The sequence below is a fragment of the Halyomorpha halys genome, unplaced genomic scaffold (assembly GCF_000696795.3).
Source record: "Halyomorpha halys isolate HHAL.00 unplaced genomic scaffold, Hhal_1.1 Scaffold252.1, whole genome shotgun sequence".
NCBI classification, from domain to species: domain Eukaryota; kingdom Metazoa; phylum Arthropoda; class Insecta; order Hemiptera; family Pentatomidae; genus Halyomorpha; species Halyomorpha halys.
The window spans coordinates 370,579-395,504 of record NW_027108761.1 but is presented as its reverse complement, the minus strand read 5'-3'; the positions used below and the strand labels follow the sequence as shown (position 1 = coordinate 395,504).

At 28.6% G+C, this 24,926-nt stretch overlaps 2 protein-coding genes across 4 annotated transcripts; one reads left to right on the top strand and one right to left on the bottom strand.

Annotated features, from left to right (window-relative positions):
- Positions 1-284: 284 nt before the first annotated feature.
- On the top strand, positions 285-17,474 carry LOC106680279 (alanine--tRNA ligase, mitochondrial). 3 transcript variants are annotated; one of them, XM_067047080.1, is made up of 16 exons: positions 285-695; positions 4,710-4,883; positions 6,848-6,996; positions 7,113-7,304; positions 7,858-8,002; positions 8,086-8,222; positions 8,359-8,509; positions 9,359-9,623; positions 10,360-10,813; positions 11,434-11,645; positions 12,309-12,486; positions 13,128-13,305; positions 13,381-13,511; positions 13,945-14,131; positions 15,144-15,389; positions 17,079-17,474. In XM_067047080.1, the coding sequence occupies exons 1-15, from the start codon at positions 552-554 to the stop codon at positions 15,339-15,341; spliced, it is 2,895 nt and encodes a 964-aa protein (XP_066903181.1). In that variant the 5' UTR covers positions 285-551; the 3' UTR covers positions 15,342-15,389; positions 17,079-17,474. The 3 variants fall into 3 exon arrangements, with proteins under 3 accessions (XP_066903181.1, XP_014275328.1, XP_024218632.1); XM_014419842.3 differs by lacking the exon at positions 285-695 and adding an exon at positions 4,159-4,430 and having other exon boundaries at positions 11,437-11,645; XM_024362864.2 differs by lacking the exon at positions 285-695 and adding an exon at positions 4,160-4,430.
- Acat1 (Acetyl-CoA acetyltransferase 1) lies at positions 16,901-24,926 on the bottom strand. Its single transcript, XM_014419845.3, has 8 exons — positions 24,781-24,926; positions 24,550-24,696; positions 23,876-24,184; positions 22,123-22,327; positions 20,281-20,366; positions 19,449-19,637; positions 18,730-18,887; positions 16,901-17,193 (listed from the first exon to the last, which is right to left on the bottom strand). The coding sequence occupies exons 1-8, from the start codon at positions 24,802-24,804 to the stop codon at positions 17,073-17,075; spliced, it is 1,239 nt and encodes a 412-aa protein (XP_014275331.1). The 5' UTR covers positions 24,805-24,926; the 3' UTR covers positions 16,901-17,072.

Genomic DNA, 24,926 nt, shown 5'->3' with positions numbered 1-24,926 from the left:
TGGCCGAAAACAGATAAGCGTCTTTTCATCTCAAACTCCTTACCTATCCTAACCCATTAATTTTTAATCTCTCATCCTTAACAATCCCTGATAATCCTCCGAGGCGTCTGAAAAGAAGATGGCCATGGGACCTTCTAATTTAAATTAATGCTTGAAGTACAACCAATGGGTTGTTCCTTCCCAAGATTTTCAAGTGTAAATGAAACATACAACATATTTACTTATTATATCTTTATTTTTACAGCTGTAAATCACATTAAATAAATAAAAAATAAAACTTTTATGATTCATCAACTTCAAAGAGAACAAAGAACAATAGAAACCTACTGACCTGTCAGAAGGGGATTAACAATGGGTTACAAGGAACGCAATCATGAGACCTCATCAACTATTATTCACGAAATCATTGATCGTTCATTGGTACAAGTAGAACGTCTGAGGATATCGTCTGAAGATTTTTGAAAAAGACAATTGGACTAGAAGGTCAATTAATTTATGTGTGCCGCGGCCCAAATGCATTCGATAAACTTCCTGCTAACCTTGAAAAACGGATGTACGGCGAATTAGTGCGTTGGCCGGAGGTGTATGACCCCGACCAGTGCCGCCAACGATCTGATTATTTCCCGATGTGTCCGCTCGCTTCGAGACCTGTATCAATTGATGTCGACAACAATGTACATGTTTTCAGGAAATACGTAAGAAAAAATATCACCTACGTTTTAGAAAATCAGAAAAAGTTACAATTATTGTGACAAAAATTACTTTTCCAATAAAAAAAAAAAAATACATCACTTCCGAAAGCATTAAAAGTAATTTTTAAAAATGTGTAACTATTTTCATTTTTAAAGAATTATCAGTTTGATTTTTTTCTTAATATTTGGTAATACTTATTTGAAACATTTATATATATATATATATATATTAGATAATCAACAATACTCCGAAATACCGAAATAACCTGGAATAACTGTTCTTAATAAATAACTTCTTCTTATTTTCGTTCCTACGAGTCAATTTCTTATGAATAATATTTGTTATTCTCACTTTTTTATTTTAGATTTGCTGCAGTTTCGTGATTTAGTTTATAATAGTGCTGACAAACACGCTGTAGTAAGTTAAAATGATAAAACTGAAAAGTAAATTTCGAGTGGGATACTTATATTTATGGATTAATACAGCCATTATAATCTGATGTGTACCTCAATAACAGTGCTGCCGATTTGCGTGTATTTACCCGATTTTTGGGTATTTTTCAGCTTAGCGAATAATTGTGGGGTATTCGGGTATTTCGGGTAAAATGGATTTACGTTATATGTAGGTGTGCTAGTGCAGTGTCGCACTAGTCCTTTGACTATATTTTTTAATTATCATTAGAAACTTTTTCTATAACTAGCAAGTTATTATTTTTGGGGTCCGTAGTGGATTGGTGTTTGTGGCCCTAAGTGGAGGTCTATATTAAAGTTCATTCTGATGTCATTACTGGTCTAGTTGAAAAACTATTGTTAATTACATTTGGTAAGGTTGATATGTTACGACGTGATAGCTAACGCGACTGTTAATCCACTGATATTTTTGGTACTATCAACTATCACGTCAGACCCAGCTCGTCAATTCTACCGCGACAGTATTCAGAATTTACTGTCATGACTGTAGCTATTAAACAGTTACACCATGATAGCTTCTGCGACTTACTTTGGTTGCAATAACTGAAATTGTACGATTGTTCACTGTCAATGCATATCCATGTGATAGATAACGTGACAGTTGCTTCATTGACTGATGAACTATCGAGCCTTAGCCAATACGACAGAATAATCATGACTGTAACAATCATACAGCTACAGTTATAACGGTTCTCTAAGAACGAGTAAAATGGCGGGTATTTATCCAGTAAAACGGGTATTTTCAAGGCGCTAAGCGGGTAGTTCTTGATTGAGTGAATCGGCAGCAGTGCTTAGTAATCCGTTCACAGAGACAAAGGAGAGAGGGGACATGAAAATAATCTGCAAGAGGGAAAGAACCTTTCTCATCCTCCCATCTACCACACCTGCATTGCTTACAAAACAAGGGGAAGGTAGAAATAAATGAAATCCTCCGATCTACATTCACCAGTCAGTTCAGTGCTGTTTTCAATCAACTTGCCCTTCAGTTCCAATATTTCGTACTTCAAATTACTAAAACTTTTAGTGTTTCTTCTTCGATTAAACTTGGCGACTTTCATATCTGTAAATTAGGAAGTATGTATTTTCTTTATTCTTACTTATAGGTTTCTGAATGGTGGGCTAAAACGAGGGAATATAATTGAAGTTAAAAATGGGATTTTCTATATAATTTAAAACAGCTTTATTCGTCTTCTATTTTATTAAACTATGAGATATTACAGAGAATTATACAAATAAATTGCACAAGATTAAAAATACAATTTTTTTTTTAAAGTCGTATATGCATGACCATTTATTCTAAATCTTAAAATTTATTTATTTATTTATTTTTAATTCGTTCAGAAACTTGCCTGTACAATCTATTACTCTTAAAAGTACTCTAAAATTTACATTTGTACAATGAGATCAAGAGAGTTCAACAAAACCATTGTCTTACATTTTATCACTAACGTGTTCGATGGGCCTAATTCTCTGTTAAGAATCTACGTGAATGGCATACAACATTACTGAAAGTAACCTACTAATGTTAGTTTGATATAAATGCTTTATACCAATAAAGCTAATTAAAAGTTAAATTAATATTTTTTCCCTTCCTACTTAAAATTCAGTTTTTGACGTAGCAGAATTTGGCTATATTTTATACAGTATCCGAAATTCGTCAACAATTTTAAGGAAAGAAATTTTTAAATTATCTAATGGAAGATTTTAATAAGTAGTTTTTCTTCTTTTTTTTTCTCATTAATAAAAAGAATGGGCACGACTCAATATTAAAATTTATCAAAACAGACGTGATAATCATATAATGATAAATGATATAATTGATCAAATTAGTGAAAAAATATATGTTTTATTTATTTTTTTTTTTTTGTAAATGATGGTATTAATTTATAGGTAGCATTTCAGTGTATGTATATGAATATTTTATTTTTTTGTCTGAGTAATTGGTATGTTAAATAAACGTTAACATTTAATTTTTTTTATAGGTAGACTAACAAAATTTATTTTTTATTACGTAAACAAATTGGACATTAAATAAAAATGAAGTCAATCTATTACCTTTGATTGTATAAATTATATAGTAATGTAATGTAAAATATTATTTTGTAAACATGGATATTCAACTACCAGTGCTTGTATTATATACAAGGTGTCCCATAAATGAGTGGTCATATTTTGGGAGCAGATACTATACCTTAAGAGGAACAAAAAATTCGATATGATCTATAGTGCAATTCTCAAAGGTATGGGATAAAAATAAAATTTTGTGTTTTTAGCTGTTATCCGTGATTTTTCTCAGAAAAACTCAAATAAATCTACTTTAAAGCTCCCTTAAAAAATGTAAGAGGGACCAAGTTAAAGATAAGAAAATTTCATATGAATGTAATAAGTTGGATCGGCCAAAAAAGAAAATAAGCGTTCCATGACGTTATGTTGAAAATTTAAGTTTAATATTTCTAGACATTTTTAGCAGCTTTTACTACTCTTCATTGGGTAGATTGTAAATATCACGGATCTCAAAAAATCTTCATTGATTAATTTTTAATATGGTGCAAAACAATACTACCTACACTAGCCAATTAAGAATGCGAAGTTGCAAAATTAAAAAAAACTCATAAGAGAGTTTATGCTTAGTTAAACATTGTCTATTTTTTTACCTAAATTAATACGATTAATTATTTTTCTAGACTAAGGGTGCGTAGACTTGAGGCCAACGAAAGCCACATTAGAGATCTTAGCACGAATTTCTGAAGAATGACGAAATGGATTTTCTTTCTTGATAAACCAAGTCATTGAAAATAACGTTTACAACAATTTATATACAGTTCATAGATGCGATTAAATGAATGCTTTTGCTGATAATTACATTAATGTGGGAAATCCCTATTCATGTCAACATAAAAACGCTCGGGGGGCGTGGCCAATCTCTCTACTCCTTGGCTTCAATTTTGAATAAGAGAGTAGTGCTATGCCCACTCCCAGCATTCTATCGTGGGGTTATAATACAAGGTTATAAATATAACCTTATATTTTCAAATGTTAATATGTGGTTAGATTAACATGAACAAGTTAAAATTCAATTTACACTACTCAAAAGTTTTTTGTACAGACAAAATGAGTAGGAAATACTACAGTTTTTTATCTACTAATATGATTCGACAGACATTTATCGACTATTTTGCTTCAGAAAACCATTCTTATATTAAATCTAGTCCAGTTAAACCCTTTAATGATCCATCTTTGGAATTTGTAAATGCTGGTATGAACCAGGTCAGAAAATATAAAGTTATTTAGCAATTCAGAATAATAAATTAATAACTGAAGAGATGTAGAATCCTTTTACCATTTCTTAATGGTATTAATTAAAATAAAATTAAATAAACTCTATAATTTGTTTCAAGCTCATAGCACTAATTTGTTTGTATTTTAACAGCTCTTGTGTTGTTGCTTTCAGATAAGGATAACCATACCATTGAATATGGAATGTATCCAGTAATTTAAGTTTAACTCTCACCTATGTTTATTTTTAATCTAAATTTTTATTTTCAGTTCAAAAATGTTTTTCTTGGATTAGAAGCTATTCCTGTTGCCAAAGCCTGTAATAGTCAGAAATGTATTCGAGTTGGTGGCAAGCATAATGATTTAGATTCGGTTGGCAAAGATACTTATCATCACACGTTTTTTGAAATGCTTGGGAATTGGTCCTTTAACAATTACTTTAAGGTTTGTCATAATTAACAGTGTATTTATTCTTAATGTATACATAAAATGCATTAGCATAGAAAATTTTAGTTTTTAAATATAGACTCTTTTCGAGTAAGGTAGATTAATATGCTTTAGAGTGATAAATGCCTGCCAACTTATCCATTTTTACACCCCCAAGAAAGTCCTATCACAAAAGATTCAGATCTCTATTGCCCCTCCTTTCTCCTTGAGATGATTTCTAGAACTAGTTCTAAACAAACTTAAATTTCAGATGAAAATAGTTAAAAATGAATTTCTGAACAAGGGTTCATTATCATAAACACATTTTTATGTATATGGATTTATAATTTTTGTTTTTCAATTAACTTATCATTTAGGAAGTGGGCTCCCCCCCTAAAACTCCTTGGTATTAATTAGTTTGGATTAGTGGAAGCCCACTGTATTATGAAATGCAGTATTTTTTTTTTGGATATGTTTGTCTGAAAAATTTCTCTATATAACTTAAAGGCATGGACCTCATGAACTATCAACCAGAGTTTTCAGGTCACTCTCCAATATTTATAATTATGAATTTAGTTGCTATTTGCCTAACAAAACTCAAAAATTCTACAAAATTAAAAAAAAAAGACTATAGGTAGCTCTGAAAGATGTTGACAAGCTAAAATCACAGGACATCTCTTCCTCAATTATATTGAAGTGGTACAATAGGTTGAAATTTTTTAAAGCAATAGTTGTAGATAAAGATATCCTATAATTTAAGTTTGTTCTACCCAACATATTCCAGAGCTGTCTATAGTCATTTTTCCTAGGACTATAGCAACTAAATTTAGTATTATAAATGTTGGAGTATGGCCTAAAAATTTATGTTGATAATTTTTGAGGTCCATGACTTAAGATTAAATTGAGAAATTTTGTTGACAAATATTTGTTATGAAATAAAAATGATGGTAAAAAAATTATGGCATTTCAAAATAAATTGGGTAATCATGGGGAACGGGGGGAGGGAGGGGCAGTAGAGAGCTAAAACTTAGGTGATAGGACTTACTTGTGAGGGTTTAAAAACGAGTGTGTCTGCAGGCATTTAATACTCTAAGGCATTTTTGCCTATGTTACCCATACAGAGTGTTTGTGGAGAATGTAGACTTAAATTAATTTCTTATGTTATTTTAATTAATTACTTAAAATAGGTTTGATTCTATGACAGAGGGGTGGTGAATTGGCTCCATAGATTATTTTCAGATCTCATTAAAATCTTTGTCTTGTAGGAATAATAGATATAATTTATTTTCTAACAATTATTCACTCATTGATAAAGGTTATGTTTCAATAGGTCTGTATGTTTATATTTATAAAAAACAAACAAACAAGAAATATAACTGTCCCTTGGTATCTAATCATTAATTATAAAATGTTATTTAGGATTTAATTCATTTATATCTTATATTTTATTGGTCCACGTAATACCTTTGATTTTCCTAGTGATGTTTTCTCACCATCATATAAATGAAAATCAAGTAAATATAAATGTTTGTACTATACTGTACACTTGAAAAATATATTTGAAGACAAAAGAAAATGCCACTTTCTTATTGCAGGACGTAATAATGAATATGTTTGAAATAAAATGTTTTAAAATTATTTTCTCAGGTTTTGTAAATACTTATTGAAGGCTCTTAGATTAAAATTATTCTTATAAGAAATGGAACCAACCTCATTAATTTTCAAGGTTAAATTAAAGTTATTCATTATAAATTTGACATATATTGACTAAAGGCTATATCTATTTCTTAAATTAACATTACATTTATTTAAAAATACTGTTTTCAAATAATTACTATAAAAGTATATTACAAATTTAGAAGCATAAACTCTACAAAAAGATGAAACTTCTATATTAAATGAGAGTGACATACTTTTGATATGTTTTTTATGTGTTTATAACTATTTAATTTGTCATGATGGTGTGGCTAATTTGATTGTAGAAAGAAGCTTGCAAATTAGCATGGAATCTTATCACATCCAAGCCGTATGCCATTGATCCAAACCGATTATATGTAACATATTTTAAAGGTGATGACAGTTTGAATTTGTTGCCTGACTTAGAAACAAAAGAAATTTGGTTAGAAATTGGGTAGGAATAAATTACATTATTATTTTTTGTATTTATTAAATAATTAATAAACCTTTATGTTTTCCTGAGCATTCATTTTGTTCTTTTAGTTATTCTTTATTTTATTTTTTACTTAGAGTACCAGAGCATCGTGTTTTACCATTTGGATTGAAAGAAAATTTTTGGGAAATGGGACTTCATGGCCCTTGTGGACCTTCTACTGAAATACACTATGACCATCTTGGAAACACACCACGGCCACATTTAGTTAATAAAGATTCCGCCGATCTTACTGAACTCTGGAATAATGTTTTTATTCAGTTCAACAGGTTATTATTTTATTATCGAATTGTAATTTATTGACTTCCTTAGTATGTTTTTTATTTAATTTAAAGCATAGAAGATAGAATATCTGTGCAAAATTACTATTTAGAGCCACTTATTATTTATTATTTAATTATTAATATTATTTTTTAAAAAATAATATATTCCACCTTCATCAAATATACAAATGTATAAAAAAGAAAAAAAAAGTCGAATATATTTACTAAAATAATTACAAAAACTTTTAAAAGGATTTGTCCAAATAATTAACATTGTATACTGATTAACTAAATTGTAGACTAAAGCAAATATGGTGTATAATAAATACAAATGATGTATTTTATTAAATTTTTGAAACGAAAAATGTTGATATACTGAAATTATAAATAATATTTTAAAAAATAATATTGTAAAATATTCTAGTTTCTTTAGGCACATAAAATGTTATGAAGCATCTGTACTTATAGAATTTTTCTTTAGTTTTAATTTTTTTATTTCCATGTCTGCAAGGACATCATTATTAACATTTTTTTTTAATCTGTTTTTACTATCTAAAAGGTTAGAGGATGGAACTTTGATACCTTTAGAAAAACATTTTGTTGATACAGGAATGGGTCTTGAACGCTTAGTTGCGTTACTTCAAGGAAAGTCTTCAAATTATGATACCGACATTTTTGTACCATATTTTGATGCTATTGCTAAGGTGAAGTAATTTATTTTTCTTTAAATTATTAGTGATACATTCATACTTATACTTCTTTTTATATATTTATGTATTTTTTGTAGATTTCTGGATTTTCAAAGTATTCAGGAAAATTTGGAATCCATGATGCGAAAGGACTTGACACAGCTTATCGCATTCTAGCTGACCACACTCGTATGGTATCTGTTGCTATAGCTGATAATGTCTTCCCTGATGTAAGGTAATAGTAACAATTTATCAATTAATATTACTTAACAAAAGAAACAATGGATCAAGCCTTCCCAATCCTTTAAATTTATTTTTGACCTCTTTGTGTTCGCAAATATTTAATTATAATGTTCTATGCATTTGTTTAGCCATGGATTAAGAAGAGTTATAAGAAAAGGTATTCTTATTGCTGAGAAGTTTTTACCTGGAAATGGAGTATCTTTGATGGTTGAGTTAAGTAAAGTATCCGGGGAATCATTTTCTCATATCTTTCCTGAAGTCACCAATAACTTGAGGCAGGTATATCCACTTTAAATGTTGACATATTTGCATCCATATTTATTAAAAAAAGTGATAGGTATAGCCTAGAGGTTGAAGCAGGTATCCTGTGTTCAATGAGATCCTGGTTCAAATCTTAACTTAGCAAACTATTCTTTCCTTTTAGAACATAAGTGGAATTTGTCATGATGAGAACTTTGATTTTACATATCTATCCAGGGCCTTGCCAATCCTGAAAAATGTGTACATTGCTAAAGTCTGGAGTATAAATCAGCTGGTCAGGACAAATACTGACCACATTTCACTAAAAAAATTCCTAAAATGTCAAGTATAAGGTACTTTTACCAGAACCATCTGCCCACTTGGCCTTTAATAAAATGTCGGGGGTCTGGTTCATTTTATTTTTGTTTTAAGAATATTGAATACCTAGTTTGTTTGAATTACACAATTGAAAAGAAAATTAATATTAAAAAATCTATACAAACCTTATAAGATCAAAGAAACAAAATTAATTTAACATAATAATGACGAAATGATTAATTAAAAAAACACAGTACTGGGGATGATATTAGCCAAAATTAAAGTAAATATAGGGTAAAGATAAATCTAAATTAAAACAAGATTCTTTAATTTAGAATAACCTTAACGGGATCTTTATGTTATTATAGTATTAAAGGATTTAATATTATTAAAAAAATAAAAAACTGAAAAAAGGTTTTATATTTCAAAAGGCTTGGATGGTGCTATAATAATTTTAATTACTAGTTCTATTTCTTCTAACTTATTTTACTTAGAAGTATATTAAGATATAACACTTATATACTACAATATCTTATTTATACTTATTTATTATAAAAAAAATGCTTTTAGATTGAATGTGTCCTGAGAGATGAAAATGAACTGTGGCAAGAAATAAAAGCAAAAGTAAAAAATGATTGGGAAAATTTAAAAAAAGACAACCCTCATTTGGAATCATTAGACGATGTACAGAGTATAGGTCTTATTTCTTCATTTAATGAATTGATGCAGAGGAAAATACCACCAAAGACTGTTTTACCAGAAGATTTATGCATTATACTTTATGACAGATATGGTCTTAATCCTCAAGTTATCGAAGAGTTAGCCAGAGTTTGTGGTAATTATGAAATACAAATTTGTGACTCCTCTTGGTAAAAAAAATAATTCTGGATTCCCATTGCCTGTCAAAGGCTTACTGGGAATAATGATCAATGTCAATTTTTTTAAAATTTTCGTTAATTATTTTTTCAGAATTAATATATAATAAGAAAGATGTGTTAAAATTTTGTTTGAAAAATTCATGAAATAGTGAGTAATCCACCGAGTTTTTGGAATTTTGGTCCGTGTACATTTATAATCTTCAATTTCTCTCAGATTCAAGCGTTTGAATTCTTTTTTCATGAATTCATTGGGTGAACCTTTTTTCAAACTAGTTTTTCCTTTCATTTTTTTTCTTCTCCCTTTATTTTTAGATGATGATATTTCTTTCCAACTTTAATCCAGGCATTTGTTTGGGAACAAACCACAATATGGCATTAGTATCTCATTAAAAAAAATTGTCATTAATTGAATTTTTTTCCCATGACCCTTCAATTAATCTAGACAATAATTTATAGTAAAATTACGAATATTTTTTATTTGATTAGCTGTTTCTTTAAGACATTTTAAGTTGCATATTTAATTTAATAATTTATGCTAAAGGCTGAGGAAATCATCTTTAATTCATTTGCCAGCATTATATGCCCAAATAAGCAATTATATTACCAATAATAAATTATGAATGTTTTCTTAATATTTTGAATTATCATTTACTCTTTGATTTTATATTTTTATTTATTTACTTTTTCTTTTAGATTACTCTGTAAATATATCCCAGCTTCAGAAGGATATTTTGTTATTGAAGGAGAAAAATAAAGCTTTAATTCATTCAAACCAGAAATTAGATCTACCAAAGAACACTTTAGAATATGTTAGTAACTATTTTCTCCCAACAGATGATTCATTTAAAGCAAATTATACCAAGAATTCAAAGGGATATAATTTTGAAAATGTTCGAAGCAAAGTGCAAGCTATAATCAAGGATGGCAAGTGTATCAGTAATATTTCATCATTATTTGGTTCAGATCTCACGGTCGGTGTTTTATTGGATAAGACAAACATGTGGAGTTCATTAAAAGGAGGTGGGGACCGTGGTATAATTACATTATTTGATGGTGATAACAATGAAATCGGAAAAGTTTTTGTTGAGAGGGTATTTAATCTTGGAGGTCATGTCTGTCATACAGGAAATGTTCAGATGTCACTGAAGTAAGCTTTATTTTATTTAATTTATAAATAGTATTCCATTTTGTTTTTGTTTTTTTATTTAAAACAAATTTAAATTTTGTACTCAATCTTACTAGATTAAAGTATTTGCTGAAATCTTAGATACATTCACTGTAGGATTATGTTATGCCAAAATTATGCGATTTAATTGGAACTGCCATATTCATTTTCAATTTTTTTGTTTACATTCATCCACCTTTTTATTCATAACCATTATATGAAATGAAAGCTTTCTATATAACTATTCAGAATGAATCATTGTTTAGAATGAACAGAACCCTCAGTTTTACTAACAAATTTATATGCAATATTGTGGAAAAGATTGGTTACCCAATTTTGTTGAAGAAAGCAAAAGTGCAAAATGTAACCGATCATTTTTTCCTGTCCCCTATTATCTGGTCATACTCGTAAAGAGTCAGAGTATCTGACTACTTAATCATTCTCAAAATGTCTAAATATATTAAAATTGTTTAATTTTTCATTGTTAATTTTGTAGTGCTATTGTATTTTTATTTAGCATTGTTGAATTGTTGAAATATGTGCATTTATTTTAATTACACCCAGTGTTATGTTTCATCCTATAACATTTTTTTTTCCTTCAGCAGCGATGCAAACATTCCATTAGAAGATTTAATGTCAGAAATATCAATCGACCACGACAATAGACTGAATCTAATGAGAAATACCTCTGCTGCTCATTTACTCTCATTTGCTCTGCGAACGAATTTTGTTTGTAATACACTCTCCTTCAGAGCATCTCATAAAGAATTTTCTGCCACCTTTTTAATGTTTGGTCATCATTTACAATCTGATGGTTTGTATCATTTATCTAAAATCCTATTAATTCTGAATTCACACTGTCCATGATTGTAAGAGGAAGCTAAAAAAAAAAAGAAAAAAAAAAGAGTAAGGTAAAAGAATATCTTTTACTAGTTATTCAACGCCGGCGGTAGCAGTAAAGAAAACTCGGTTCTTTAGAGGGTTTTATAATCATACTAGTATCCTTTCCTTATTAAGTTTTGATCAAATTATTATGTTTTGTTTAAATATACTGACTGCACTTATGACTTCCCAATGGCATTGATACTATTACTGAAGGATGGTGTTTACATTTATCTTTAATTATACATTATACTACCTTTGAGTACAAATAGAAGATTTTGGAATCATATCCAGTTATCAAAAGTCATTTTTTACTACTTTTGAAATGTAACCTGCATTTATATAAAATAAACAAAAGTTTCAGAGAGGTAATTTTCAAACAAAGGAAGTAATTTTCAAACAAAGGAAGTAATTTTTGTTTATTCGCTGCCAACAAAGATCTTTAATGTTCTCTTCTTCCCTCTTATTTTTCTTCATGAACTGTGTGAATTCAGTGAATTTTTTTTTCTGCATTTGTTTTAAAATTTACTATTATCATGAAATTTCTTATTTACAACTGGTTACAAACAAATATACTAATTATTTTTTTTTTTAGACATTATGTCACTTGAAGAAAAGATGAATCATTTAATAAGTGCTGGATTGAATATAGAGTTGACGAAAAAATCTACAGACGATTTAGTTGGAACTGGAGATTTACACCTTCCTCCTTATGTTAGTCCTAATATGAAATCCATCTATTTAGTTAGCATAGATGGTGAAGGTGAAAAGAGGTAGAAATAACTCTGATTATCTAACTAGTAAATTATGTAGAATTTTTCTCTTTTATTAAATGTTTTGGATTGCTTTTATTCTAAGTCTGATATTTTTTCTTTTGATGCTTTAAGGAGTCTTACAGGCTCCCTCAGTACGACAGTATATGGCAGAATTATCTGATTATTCCTTTTCATAATGATAGATTCAGTGTCAGCAGCTAAATTTTAACTTAATTTTTGTTTTCCCTGTTCCTAATTTGAGTTTATCCATCTGTGATTGCCTTGTTTCACAAAGCTTTATCATTTTTTAAGGAATTTATTTCTGCTTCCAGATCACATAACTACATAAGTCCTGTTCCTTAACAAATAAAATACAAAGTAATAAAGTAAATTAGTCTTGTAGTTCTTACTTGGTACAATTTCATTGACTTGAACTCAAATACTTTTTAACTCCTATATCACTAATAGTCATCCCCATTATGAAATAAAAAGTATTAGTGCTTGTAGTTCATATAGTCGCATTTATTAACTAATAATATTGAGCTGTATACTAAGTATGGCCTTGTTGGACTCTTTACTTAATTTTTAGAATATGTTCTGAATGTCTGAGATGAATTCAATGTTTCTCAAAAGTTGTTTATTCGATTTACTTCTTCCAGATTCAGAGAAGTTACGATTGGACCAAACGTTATGAACACAAGAGATATAGATCCTGTTTGCCTGCTAAATTTTGAAACTAGAAATAGAGGAAGGAATGTGACAATATCAGGTGTTTCTGACCATAATGCTACAGTTTTCCAAAATGCTAAGACTGCAATTTCATCTATTGAAAGTGAGGTAGTATTCTTTTTCTACAATTTCCTATTGATAGATTTTTCATCTATATTAGCTCATTATTTTTATTTTATCTAGGATTTGGAGGATAAGGTAAAAATTGCTAAACTTAACTCACTCATGATGGAAAACCGTGTTCCCTTTGAATTAAAACCTGACTTTATGTCCAAATTGCAAGAACTCAAAATAAAAAATAAACAAAAACAAAGGTAAACTTTTTTAGTTATAATATGCAATAAATTACTTTTTAAAAAAAATCAAGAAAAAGATTGGTGCTCTCTGAAAGAGAAAAGGCCTGCCATAATTGTATTTGCTTTGTGGTTATTTAGAGATTTGTTGTCAGTTTGTTGAGGCTGACCATCAGTTTGTAATTTGTACTCCTAAGCTATTTTCAATAATTTTATTAAACATCCTACCAGATACAGAAAATTGACAGTCTGTCTGCTTAATTGTATTAGCAAAACAAATGACATATTTAGTCTGTTATTACATTACTAGAAACTTCATTATAATTTCAAGACTGATTAAATGGGTAGGTGAGGACTTACTTAAAGTTTCATATTCCAAGGATCATGTCTGCAATTTTTTTTTTATTCCAATAAATAATAAATTAAGATATTACTATTTTCTTTGGTTTTTCAGAAATAATAAAATACATTTCATTCAAAAGTATACTCTGGAAGCCAAAGAAAGGAGTGAAAACTGTGTCGTTCTCTATGCTGGAAAAGAAACAAATTTAACGAGGCTGATAAAAAAATATGTAGACTTCCCTATCATGCTATTTGCTTGTAATGGGAATTATTTTTCTGCAGCATGTCGTGTGCCAGAGGTAAGATTTATCATAATTTAAACAAGCCATCGAGAATGAAAGGGGAACAAGTCACTTTTATTGTGAGAATTTGAATGTTTTGTTTATGTACTTAAATAATACAAGCATGTTAAAAATATATTATTTAATTAAGTATACGTATGTACTTAAATAATTTTAATAATGTACTTAAATAATATATGCATGTTAAATATATATTATTTAATTAAATACATAATGTGTACTTAAATTTGTTTAAGTGCAATAAAAAAAACCCTCAATTTTCTGCATTAAATGAAAACTAATGAATTTATAGCATGTGTAGTATGTAACTTTTTTTTTAAACTCTAAAAAAAGTATAAAAATGATTTGGACAATCAGAGCATCTTGACTAGGTATTGAAAACCCATCTCATAGATTCAGATTCAATGATAAAGCAATTTTCACCACAAAAATACCCTGTACAGAGAAACAGTTAATAGTTCATTCGAAAAATTTATACCTGCAACTTTTTATGTCCCTTCTAGCCAATAACTCTAAATAATTTAAACAAAAAAATAAAAAAATTGAGTACTTACAAAGGCCTTGGATATGGACTCAATTACTGACGACTCCACGACCATCATAAAATTTATGTTTGAAAATAAAGTAGTTTTAATTCATAAAAATGGACATTCCACACTCAATCATACAAAAATAACCATGGCTTAAACGTTTAAATTTTGATTCCATTTCATTTTAACCTCAAAACAACATATTTTCACAGGATCCTATCCTACTAAATAATTAATTTCATTATAAATGAAGATGGTCCTCCAGGTATGGTAAAAAAGAACCAAATATTGTAAAAACTATGTAATAAGAGCCAACATTAGAGGGAGGGATTCCTGGGGAAGTGGGAATTGGGGTGAAACATACTCTTCCATTTTTTTTTTTTACCACACTTCCTGACTATCTTCATTTATTAATTATGCATTAAAAATCTTCCAATGAGTTTATTACGATATAGGATATGATCCATAATATATTTTAGGGATCTAGTTTGAGTGCTGCAGCTTGGATGAATAATGTGGCTAATAAATTGGGAGGCCATTGCACAGCTTCAAAGGATTCTTCTGATATTTTCTTGATGAGGCCCATTAGAATTGATAAAGATAAATTAAAAGAAATCATACAGATGGCAGAAATGACTGCTAAGAAAGAGGCTGCCTCTTCGTGCGATGGCTTGTAGGTAGTTTTGAAGAAAATGGCCAATGATGATATTGCTGCCTTTAGCTAAGTAAGTAATTCATAAATTCGATCTTTTTCATATAATGATGTGAAACAACAATTTTAATAATTTAAATGGTTAAGAGCATGCATATTGTTCAACATTTTTATCAATATTTAAAGTAAAATATTTATCATATAAAATTTCTTGCTTTATTTTCACATCTACCACTAAATTATTTTTTGTAAAAATAAAATTATTGAATTTTTCTTACTTTGACTTATTCAGATAAGGTGCTAAAGAATTTATACATTACTTATCAAATATCCTTTTCTTTAAAAGTTTATTTAATCCATTCTCTTTACAATCCATTTTATATTTTTTCTCTTTTATCCTTTATTGTCACCATTTAAGTGAAACAGGAACTTTCACCTAATATATTTTTTTGTTTTTCACCTTAGCCACAGTGCAAACTAATTGATTCATGAAGGATGGAATAAAGAAAGATTTAATAAATGAATTGGTTAGCATTTATTTTTTTTTTTTTAATAATTAAGTTATTTCTTGCCGGCAATCATTTTTTGGTACTGTTTATACAAAGTCAGCTATATAATTCCAAACCTTTGAGATATAATCCAGAATTCTTTTTTGTTAAAAGTTGTTGTTATCTAATGCTGGAATTTTTAATTTTTATCCAATTATGCCAGTAAACATTACAATATTTCTCTTAATAAAATGAAATAAAACTATGTACTATTTTTCACTTATATTGTGGTACCCTTTAGCTCACATTGGAGCAAACAGCTGCCTTGAATTTTTACCATTGATCTCTATCAGATTGCAAATCTTTCACTTCTCACCATTCCCGTCCTGACTGATTTAATTCCAAATCACTGAGTTACTGGGTCATTTTTGCTATCGAGTACCCTGTGGATTCCAATCAAGTGCATCTTTTTCTATGCCAGTCATGCTAATGTGTGATTAATCTCCTTTGATTTCCTTTTCTTGATCAGTTCATCTATTGGCTTGAGGTTAGTCCTCTGCCCCAATTCATTATTGGAAATAATTTCAGATCAGTGGATGCCAAGTATTCTTCTCAATCATCTATGAACAGATACTTGAAATTTTTCTTTATTTCATTTGGTAACACTCCCAGTTTCGGATGCATACCGTTATACTGAAAGGAAATTTGTTTTAAAGACGCAATTTCATATCCAGAGCTCTTGTTCTTCTGAATTTTGTACCACTCAACAAATGTTCCATTGGTTTTACATATTCTATTTCTTATATCCTCATCAGTCTGTCGTCCTCACTGACCATGCTCTTTAAATAGAGAAATGAATAAATTATTTCGATAGGATTATCTTGTCCCACATGCCAGCTATCTTAGATTCTGCTGTTATTTGCATTTCCTTTGTTTTAACTACATATGTTTAAGGATATATTCAAAGTTTATTCAAAGCGTCAGAAAATCACTTATGTTAGATTTATCTGAACTCCTGTGTAAACAACGGATTAAATTAAAAAAATTCTGACGAATTTCATATCCTGAGTAGCCCAATAAAAAAAAAAAAATAGAATTTCCAACAAAAAATAAAATTTATTATACTATTAACAAGATACAAAATAATCATGATAAAACATTTATTTATTTCATACAAAAATAGACATTTACTTAAAAGTAAAACTATTTACAACATAGCCTTTTGATTTTTCAATTCTGGAATATAAAATTTGATGAAAAACCATGTTTTACAGCTTTTCAATCATGACGGCTGATGCACCTCCACCACCATTACAAATGGAGGCAACTCCCTTCTGGCCAGGTTTCAATGCGTAAGCCAAGTGAAGAACTATCCTTGCACCAGACATCCTGTTTACAAGTGGAATGTTTATAATCATATAACTTATGATTCTATACTTGAAATGAATAAGTAATTGATAAGTTAAATAATTTAATGAACATATAAATAACAAAAGTACATATGTAACAGAAGAAAAATAAGTCTTTTAAAGATAAATATTTTCATTTGTAATTATATCAAGGGCTCCCTGCCATAAGGGTGTATCTACCATTGATTTAACAACCTTATGGCTGGAAGTTGTGGATAACATTGTAATAAACTTTAATAACTAATAAATCTATACTTTTAATTTTTTTTTTTCAAAAGTCAGTAAAGTAGTTGAGAATAATTATAATGGGTCTTTGTATCAAAAAACAAATTTTGAATGTCCCAAACTAATGAAAAATTATGCAGAATTATTAGAAACCAATTACTGGTTATATCTGGTTTATCATTATTACTGTGATATGTTCTAACATTAATCAAAATATATTTAATATAATACACTATTTATTATTAAAATAAATTTGGTTACAATGGAACAAATGCTACCAAAAATTTCATTAAATGAACTTTGACCCTCATAAGTACCCCAGTAAAAACCACTATTTGAATATTAAAAATATATATAGATAGATTACAATGCCCTCTTAATTGTTTTTTGAAAAGTTTTAGTTTTCTTGTTCTAAATTTCTCTCTTCTTTTTATTATTTTTTTTTTAATTTCAACCCCATTCCATATTACCCTGCTAAATGGGGCAAAAGTGGAAATTTAGCCTCCTATGCACATAAACACTAGCTTTTTTTTCTAATAACTATCATTGCTTTTAAAAAGGAAAAAAAAGTGGTTGCAACAGTAATAGTTATAACAACCCCTCCCCTCTCTCCCTTTCAAGGAAGGTGCTAAAGTGCTAATTTCAAATAATTTCCGCATTAGCTCTATTTCTGTTGTTACCTCACTTCATTCAATTAATGTTTTTATAATTATTGAAGCTCTGATAACTCTTGAACATTTTGCTATTCTCTAATGGCCAATCAAAAACTTTAATGATTTCTGAGTTTCAATTTCATTTATGTGCAGTCTTTTAATCTCATAAATGTGTTTTAATAAATAAATTTGCAGCATCCCAACTTTTTTTTTTTTTAACCCAACATTAGAAAGGTCAGATCCCAACTAGTTATAGAGAATTTATTGTAAGTTACCAAACAACTGGTTTTGGGGGAGAATTGGCCTTAATCAAAATTTATATCTGATTTTGTAAAAACAATTAATTTGCTTGAATTAATCTTTAATCTAACAATTAAATAATGAAAAAATACGACATTATCCATATTCACTGAAGAAATAGATAAATGTTACCCCACCTTCCAACAATGAATGAACTACATTTTAAACATGCCATGTTTTTAAGATTGATCAATCAAATTATTTTGAATAAAAAGGAAACAGAAAATGGAAAGGAGAGATCATGAAAAGGCAATCATGAGAGTATGCATTTATACATAGCTCATTGAGTATTCATGCTTATTGTTAGGTGACAACAAAAAAAAATTGTTAAGAATTACCCAACAGGATGTCCAAGGCTGACAGCACCACCATGTACATTAACTTTAGTTGGGTCAATATCCAAAAGCTTGATGTTAGCCAGAACAACAACACTAAAAGCCTCATTTATTTCCCAAAGAGAGACATCTTCTTTTTTGACACCAGCGATTTTCAAAAGCTAAAATAAAATCACAGACTATAAAGAAAGAAAAAATTAAAGAACCTTCAGGTTTCCTCAATGATATATTGAGATTCCAGAACCTTTTAATTACATGTGTTTTACAATATTAATTATAATTAATTTTATATTAAGTTTAACCAAATATGTAATATCTTATATCAGGGTAACTCACTCATCTGCCTAACTTGATTAACAGTAAAACCAAGTAATATAAAAAAAAAAAAAACCTTTGAACAACAAGAATAAATAAGTACCTTTGCATAAAGCCTACTTGAAATTTAGTATGGTATTATTAGCCTTAATTTCATTTATTACTCCCACGTTTTCAAATTAACAAACATTATAAACACAAAATTGCTATATATGGACATTAGCTCTTCTTTTACCAGGGTATAGAAATCTTTCTTTCATTAGTTTAAAAACTATTACACCTACTAATAAATGTTTTTTTGAGGCTGGTATTGGATATTTTATTGCCTAAAGCATTATAATTTCTCTACTTAATTGTTTGGGAGAATATAAGAGGTAATAAGTAATAAACTATCAATTCTAAATAACCTTAGGAGTAGCTACTGCAGGAGCGATAGGAAAATCGATAGGCTTAGTTGCCCCATCAGCGAAAGCTACAACCCTAGCAAGTGGTTTCGCATTGAAATGTTTGACAGCTTCAGCACTCATCAGGACCATTGCAGCTGCACCATCATTAAGAGTTGATGCATTTCCAGCAGTTACGGTGCCTCCTTCCCTCTAAAAAGTAAAATACAATTGAATAAATATAGTAGAAACGATTAGTAAATTAAACAAACAATTATTAGCTTAGTATTAAAGTTAGTAGTTTCAGTGAAAATTTCTTTTAAAATGTTAATATTACTTCATTTAATTTTTTTTAATTTTATTCTTCACTTGAAATATTTTCATAAATTTTTTTAAAAATAATTAAAACATTAAGTACACATATACAGAAGATAAATAATTATAAAACACAATTATTCAAAAAATAGTAACAAAATGAGAAATCTCTTTCATTGATAGGAGGATAATTCTCAGAAAAATATGATGAGAATAATCGGATATCTTTTTGAGCTATTTTATTCATGAACAAAACATAAACAAGTCCGTAAATTTAACTAAAGAAAAAGAAGTAGAAAATAATATAGTTACAATGTTTCAAAAATTTCTTAGAGTATTGGTACAGAGATATTATTTCTATACAGAAGCAAGATGCTACAGAAAATAGTATTAAGCTATGAAACAATGTGATGCAACACTTGAAGTGCGATCTATCTTCTATTTGCTCATTCAACTTCTTCTGATATCATTAGAAATTAATATAATTTTTATTTAGATTTATGAAGAGATACGACTTGGTAAACTTTCCAAGTAACATTACCTGAAATACTGTTGCCAATTTTCTAAACTTTTCAGCATTAAATTTTTTAAACTCTTCATCTTCATTCACAACTACATCTGGTTTTCCTGGAAATAAGAAAACAAAATAACATTAAGTAAAATAAAACAATTAAAATCAGCTTTTCATCAAATTAATGCATCTTTATTTCAATAATAATACCAAATAATTGAAAATAGATAATCTTGACAAACATAATATATGCTTACATAAAATATAGTTTAATATATTCATGTTAATTGAACTTGGATATGCAATAAAGAACAAACCAACATTTTTATGAAATTCTGTTAAATAAGCTATAACAATAATGTTTTCAAGAAATGTTGTATGGCAACATAAGTACCAAGCACATTGTTCCTCTTTATGTAGGAATTTAAATTTATTATTTACATAATTAGACACAGACAGAGGTTGGTGTAAAAATAAAGGTAAAGCCTTGGGATTTTTGTTAGGAAATGAAAAAAATTAATTTAGCTTATAAAACACAGCAAAAAATATTGGTTGGTTTGTTATTGCATATATGAATTCATTTACAACTCATTAATTTTATCATTTGTCACAACATACATGATTATATTGAGTAATTTTGTCAAACATAAACTAAATAAAATACTTTATATTACCTTCTCTTACTTAAAGACCGTCTTATGATCTTGTAAGTATACTTATAATAAGAGGCCTTATTAACCAGACTTTAGAATCAGGATTTCTTATATTTGGATTATCCAAACCTAGCCCCAATGAGGCATTTTAACACCTCAAGGACTTCATAACTACAATCAGAGGAAAACGTTGGATTAACAAAGAGTGACAGAGCCCTTTTTAAAATTTCTTTTTTGACTCCTGAGAAAGATCAAAGGCCCTAAACAGATTATGACACAGCCATTGTAGATGACAAGTTGAAATAAGATCAGGAACCAGAAGGCCAGTGAAACTAAAGACAAGAGCTGATCATAATCACTTAAGAGCCCATCAAGAATTTTATTGAGGGTATGTGCAGTGGAATAGAGGATTGTACAAGCATATGCAAAAGAATACTAAGTTTCAGATTAGATCACTCGAAGACAACATTACAGAAAGAGTATGATTTTGAGCTAGTTCTGTGATGGGGAATATTTCAAAAATGAAAACAAAACTCAATTTTTCCTATTGACACTCCAAAACATGATGATTTGTACAAAATATAAATTTTTAATAGTCTATTATTTTTGTTGTACTATTTATTGGAAAAAGTGATATTCTTATGTACACTGATGAATGACAAGCACCCATTGCAAACTGTGTCCACCATATTTTTAATGAAAAAGAAGTTTGTAGTTTCAGACAGTGATAAGATATCTAAAATGAACTATGCTGAAAATAGAATTAAATATCTCTATTATGAACAAGAGCTTACATCTTAGAAGGTATTAATACAAGATACAACAGGAAAATTTATTAGAAGTAGAACTAATTCAAACAAAAAAAGAAATCTAATTGCTGACAAGATGCAAAACTCCTTTATACTGGCAGTAATGTCAAACAAGCAAAACAAAATTATAAATATTTCTACTTCCTTTAATAAGTATTATAAATTTTTAGTGGAGCTAAAACAATATCCACACTTAAATCATGGACTAAATATTATTTAAAAATAAACAAATGGATATAAAAAGAATATTAATAAAAAAAGCAACTACTTGAAAAATATGAGGGGGGAGGAGAGAAAGGCTTGAATTAAAGGTGACTCCAACCTTCTTCAACAGAGTTTAATAAGGACCTTAGACTACATATAAAAATAAATAAAAACAAGGGATTAAAAGAATTTGATAAAGTATCAACCTCGTTTTTGAGGAACAGAAACCGGTACAATTTCAGGAGCAAGCAGACCAGCCTTAACTGCTTCAGCACTTCTTTTGTAGCTGAGCAAAGCAAAGTCATCCTGCTGCTCACGTGTTATTTTCTGAACTTTAGCAGTATTTTCAGCACAATTTCCCATGTGAAACTTGTTATATACATCAGTCAGCGTATCATACACTATTCCATCCTATTAAAAAGATCATTTCATAAAAAAATATATTGATGTTTTATAATATAAAATAAAATTATATTATAATATAAAATACATTAAGATGTTAATCTATGATTATTTCTCTCTTATTCTAAATTTACTGAGAGTCAAAAAATTCATTATTTGTTCTGGTTATCAATCACTATAATTAGCATTTCTCTAATATTTTATAACATATAACAGAAGTCATTTGAAACATTGGAATTTTGTAAAAACAAAAAGAAATATTAAAATTTGTTTAAATAATTTATCTTAAATAAGAGAAAATTCCTTCCACTGGTATTTAATATATCTAATAAAATAATCCGATATTTCTTAGGGATATTCTTTAGCCAATATATTCTTACATAGATATAAAATAAGAATATTTCACCAATAAATTTTAAACATCTTGGTTCCTAAAAGTTTATTGAGATATAAAAAGCTAATTTTGATTAATAAAACCTAGTTTAAACTAGATATAGATATACATATATATAGAAAATTCTAGGCGATTAAAAAATCCAATATTTTCATAACTGTCAAATTAAAGCTGTTTTACCTAAATTGAACTTATATTTTGACTTTTACATTTATTGTAAAAGTAAAATACAATGAGAAATATATATACATATATATATTTTTTTTTTTGGTTAGTTTCAATAATGTACATTATATTGTAATTGATCAAGAAATTTTTTTTTTATTCCCTCTAAAAATTTTGTGTTTTTTACATTTCAAAAATAAAATTAAAAATCTATTATCATCCAACATTTTTTTTTTACAGATATTTATTTTAGATTTGGCACCAAAAATCATAGGTCACATAAGGATGTGTTGCTGGAGTATGGAGAGCCTAATCAACATCATCATCCACCATTTTATTTCAAAAAAGCGGCTGATAAAAGGCTACAAGAACCATGAAGTATCAAGTACCTTTGCTCTTAATGTAACGCAAGTACACAAATAGCTTTAATACAATTTTTAAAATTAAAACAAAATCAAATAGGGTTTTGTCTAGTAACGAGTTCCTGAGTTTTGACATCAAAGTACATGACTGTATATACCATTAAATTTTTTTGACATGATAACAGAGAAGAATATTTATTCATTCTATTAACATTAGCATTTTGATTTCAATTAACAAACACCCATAATTTGATTTTCATAAATTCATAAAAACAGTTTTATTTGAACCGATTCCTTCATTTTATTTTTATAAATAAAATTATTTCTATTATTTCCTTATTGTTCGCTTCTTTCATTCTTTGTATAACCCATTTTCAAAGTCAAGTAATTTTATTTAAATCAAATATTGTTTTTCAATTTTTAGTAATCTTTTAATTCAAAGTTTGATTTCAACAATGTAAATACATGACACTTCAGTAACTAATCACAAGACATAAAAATTCTATGCGATTAAAAAATCCAATATTTTCATAACTGTCAAATTAAAGCTGTTTTACCTAAATTGAACTTATATTTTGACTTTTACATTTATTGTAAAAGTAAAATACAATGAGAAAATAATAATATAAAACTTACAGTAAGATGAACTCCTCCGTATGGTGTGTCTCCTCTGGACATATAATAGGGAACATTAGACATGGATTCCATACCTCCAGCAACTATAACTTGTTGATGCCCACACATAAGGCTTTGAGAAGCTAACATCACTGATTTCATCCCTGATGCACAAACTTTGTTAACTGTCGTACAAATTACACTCTCAGGCAAACCTGCAAAAAGAGCTGCTTGCCGAGCAGGGGCTTGTCCAACACCGGCTTGCCCTACATTTCCAATAAATACCTCATCTATGTTATCATTTTGTATTCCAGCTCGTTTGATAGCTCCCTAGGACAAAAAACACAATGAAAAGCAACAATGAAAAAAAAAAAATAAAATAAAAATTAATTCACAGAATAAAACGGAACATTATGCTGAAGTAAAATTATACATTAAATGATATTCCACAATAACTTCATCATATTCCAAAAAAAAATTCTTTTACAGAAATCAAGTCCAATAAAGACTTCGATGTAGAAGGTTAAATAAGTTAAAAATAAAAATAAATCTTGGACAGCACTAACCTGATGCTGAAAAGCTCTGTTTTAATTTAGAATTGACCCCAAGCTCTTAAAATATTCATTATATCTTGGAGATAAAGTTGTTATATAACAAATCAAATTTAAATTATTACTATTGTTAAATATTATTACCTGAATAGCCACAGATGCTAGTTTGGGTGCCGACACAGAGGAAAGTGAACTTCTGAAGGAGCCTATGGGTGTTCTGGCACCGCTAACAATAAAAACTTCATTCAAATTACTTGTACTGTGGTGCCTTACACTAGCAGTCAATGGTACCTTTAATAAATAACATTTTTATTCAATTTTCAGTAGTAATGATAATCATAAATTAAGGATGAAGTGTGTAATTAAAATAATTACAATTTTAATAAATCTATTGGCCATTATGAACAACCAGTAATCTAATACTGGAACTGAAAACGACACAAACCCAACAATCCCTGCTTCAGAAGTGACTGATAACAATGATAGTCCTTCGGCTTTAGCGCTCCCTATAATGCATCCTT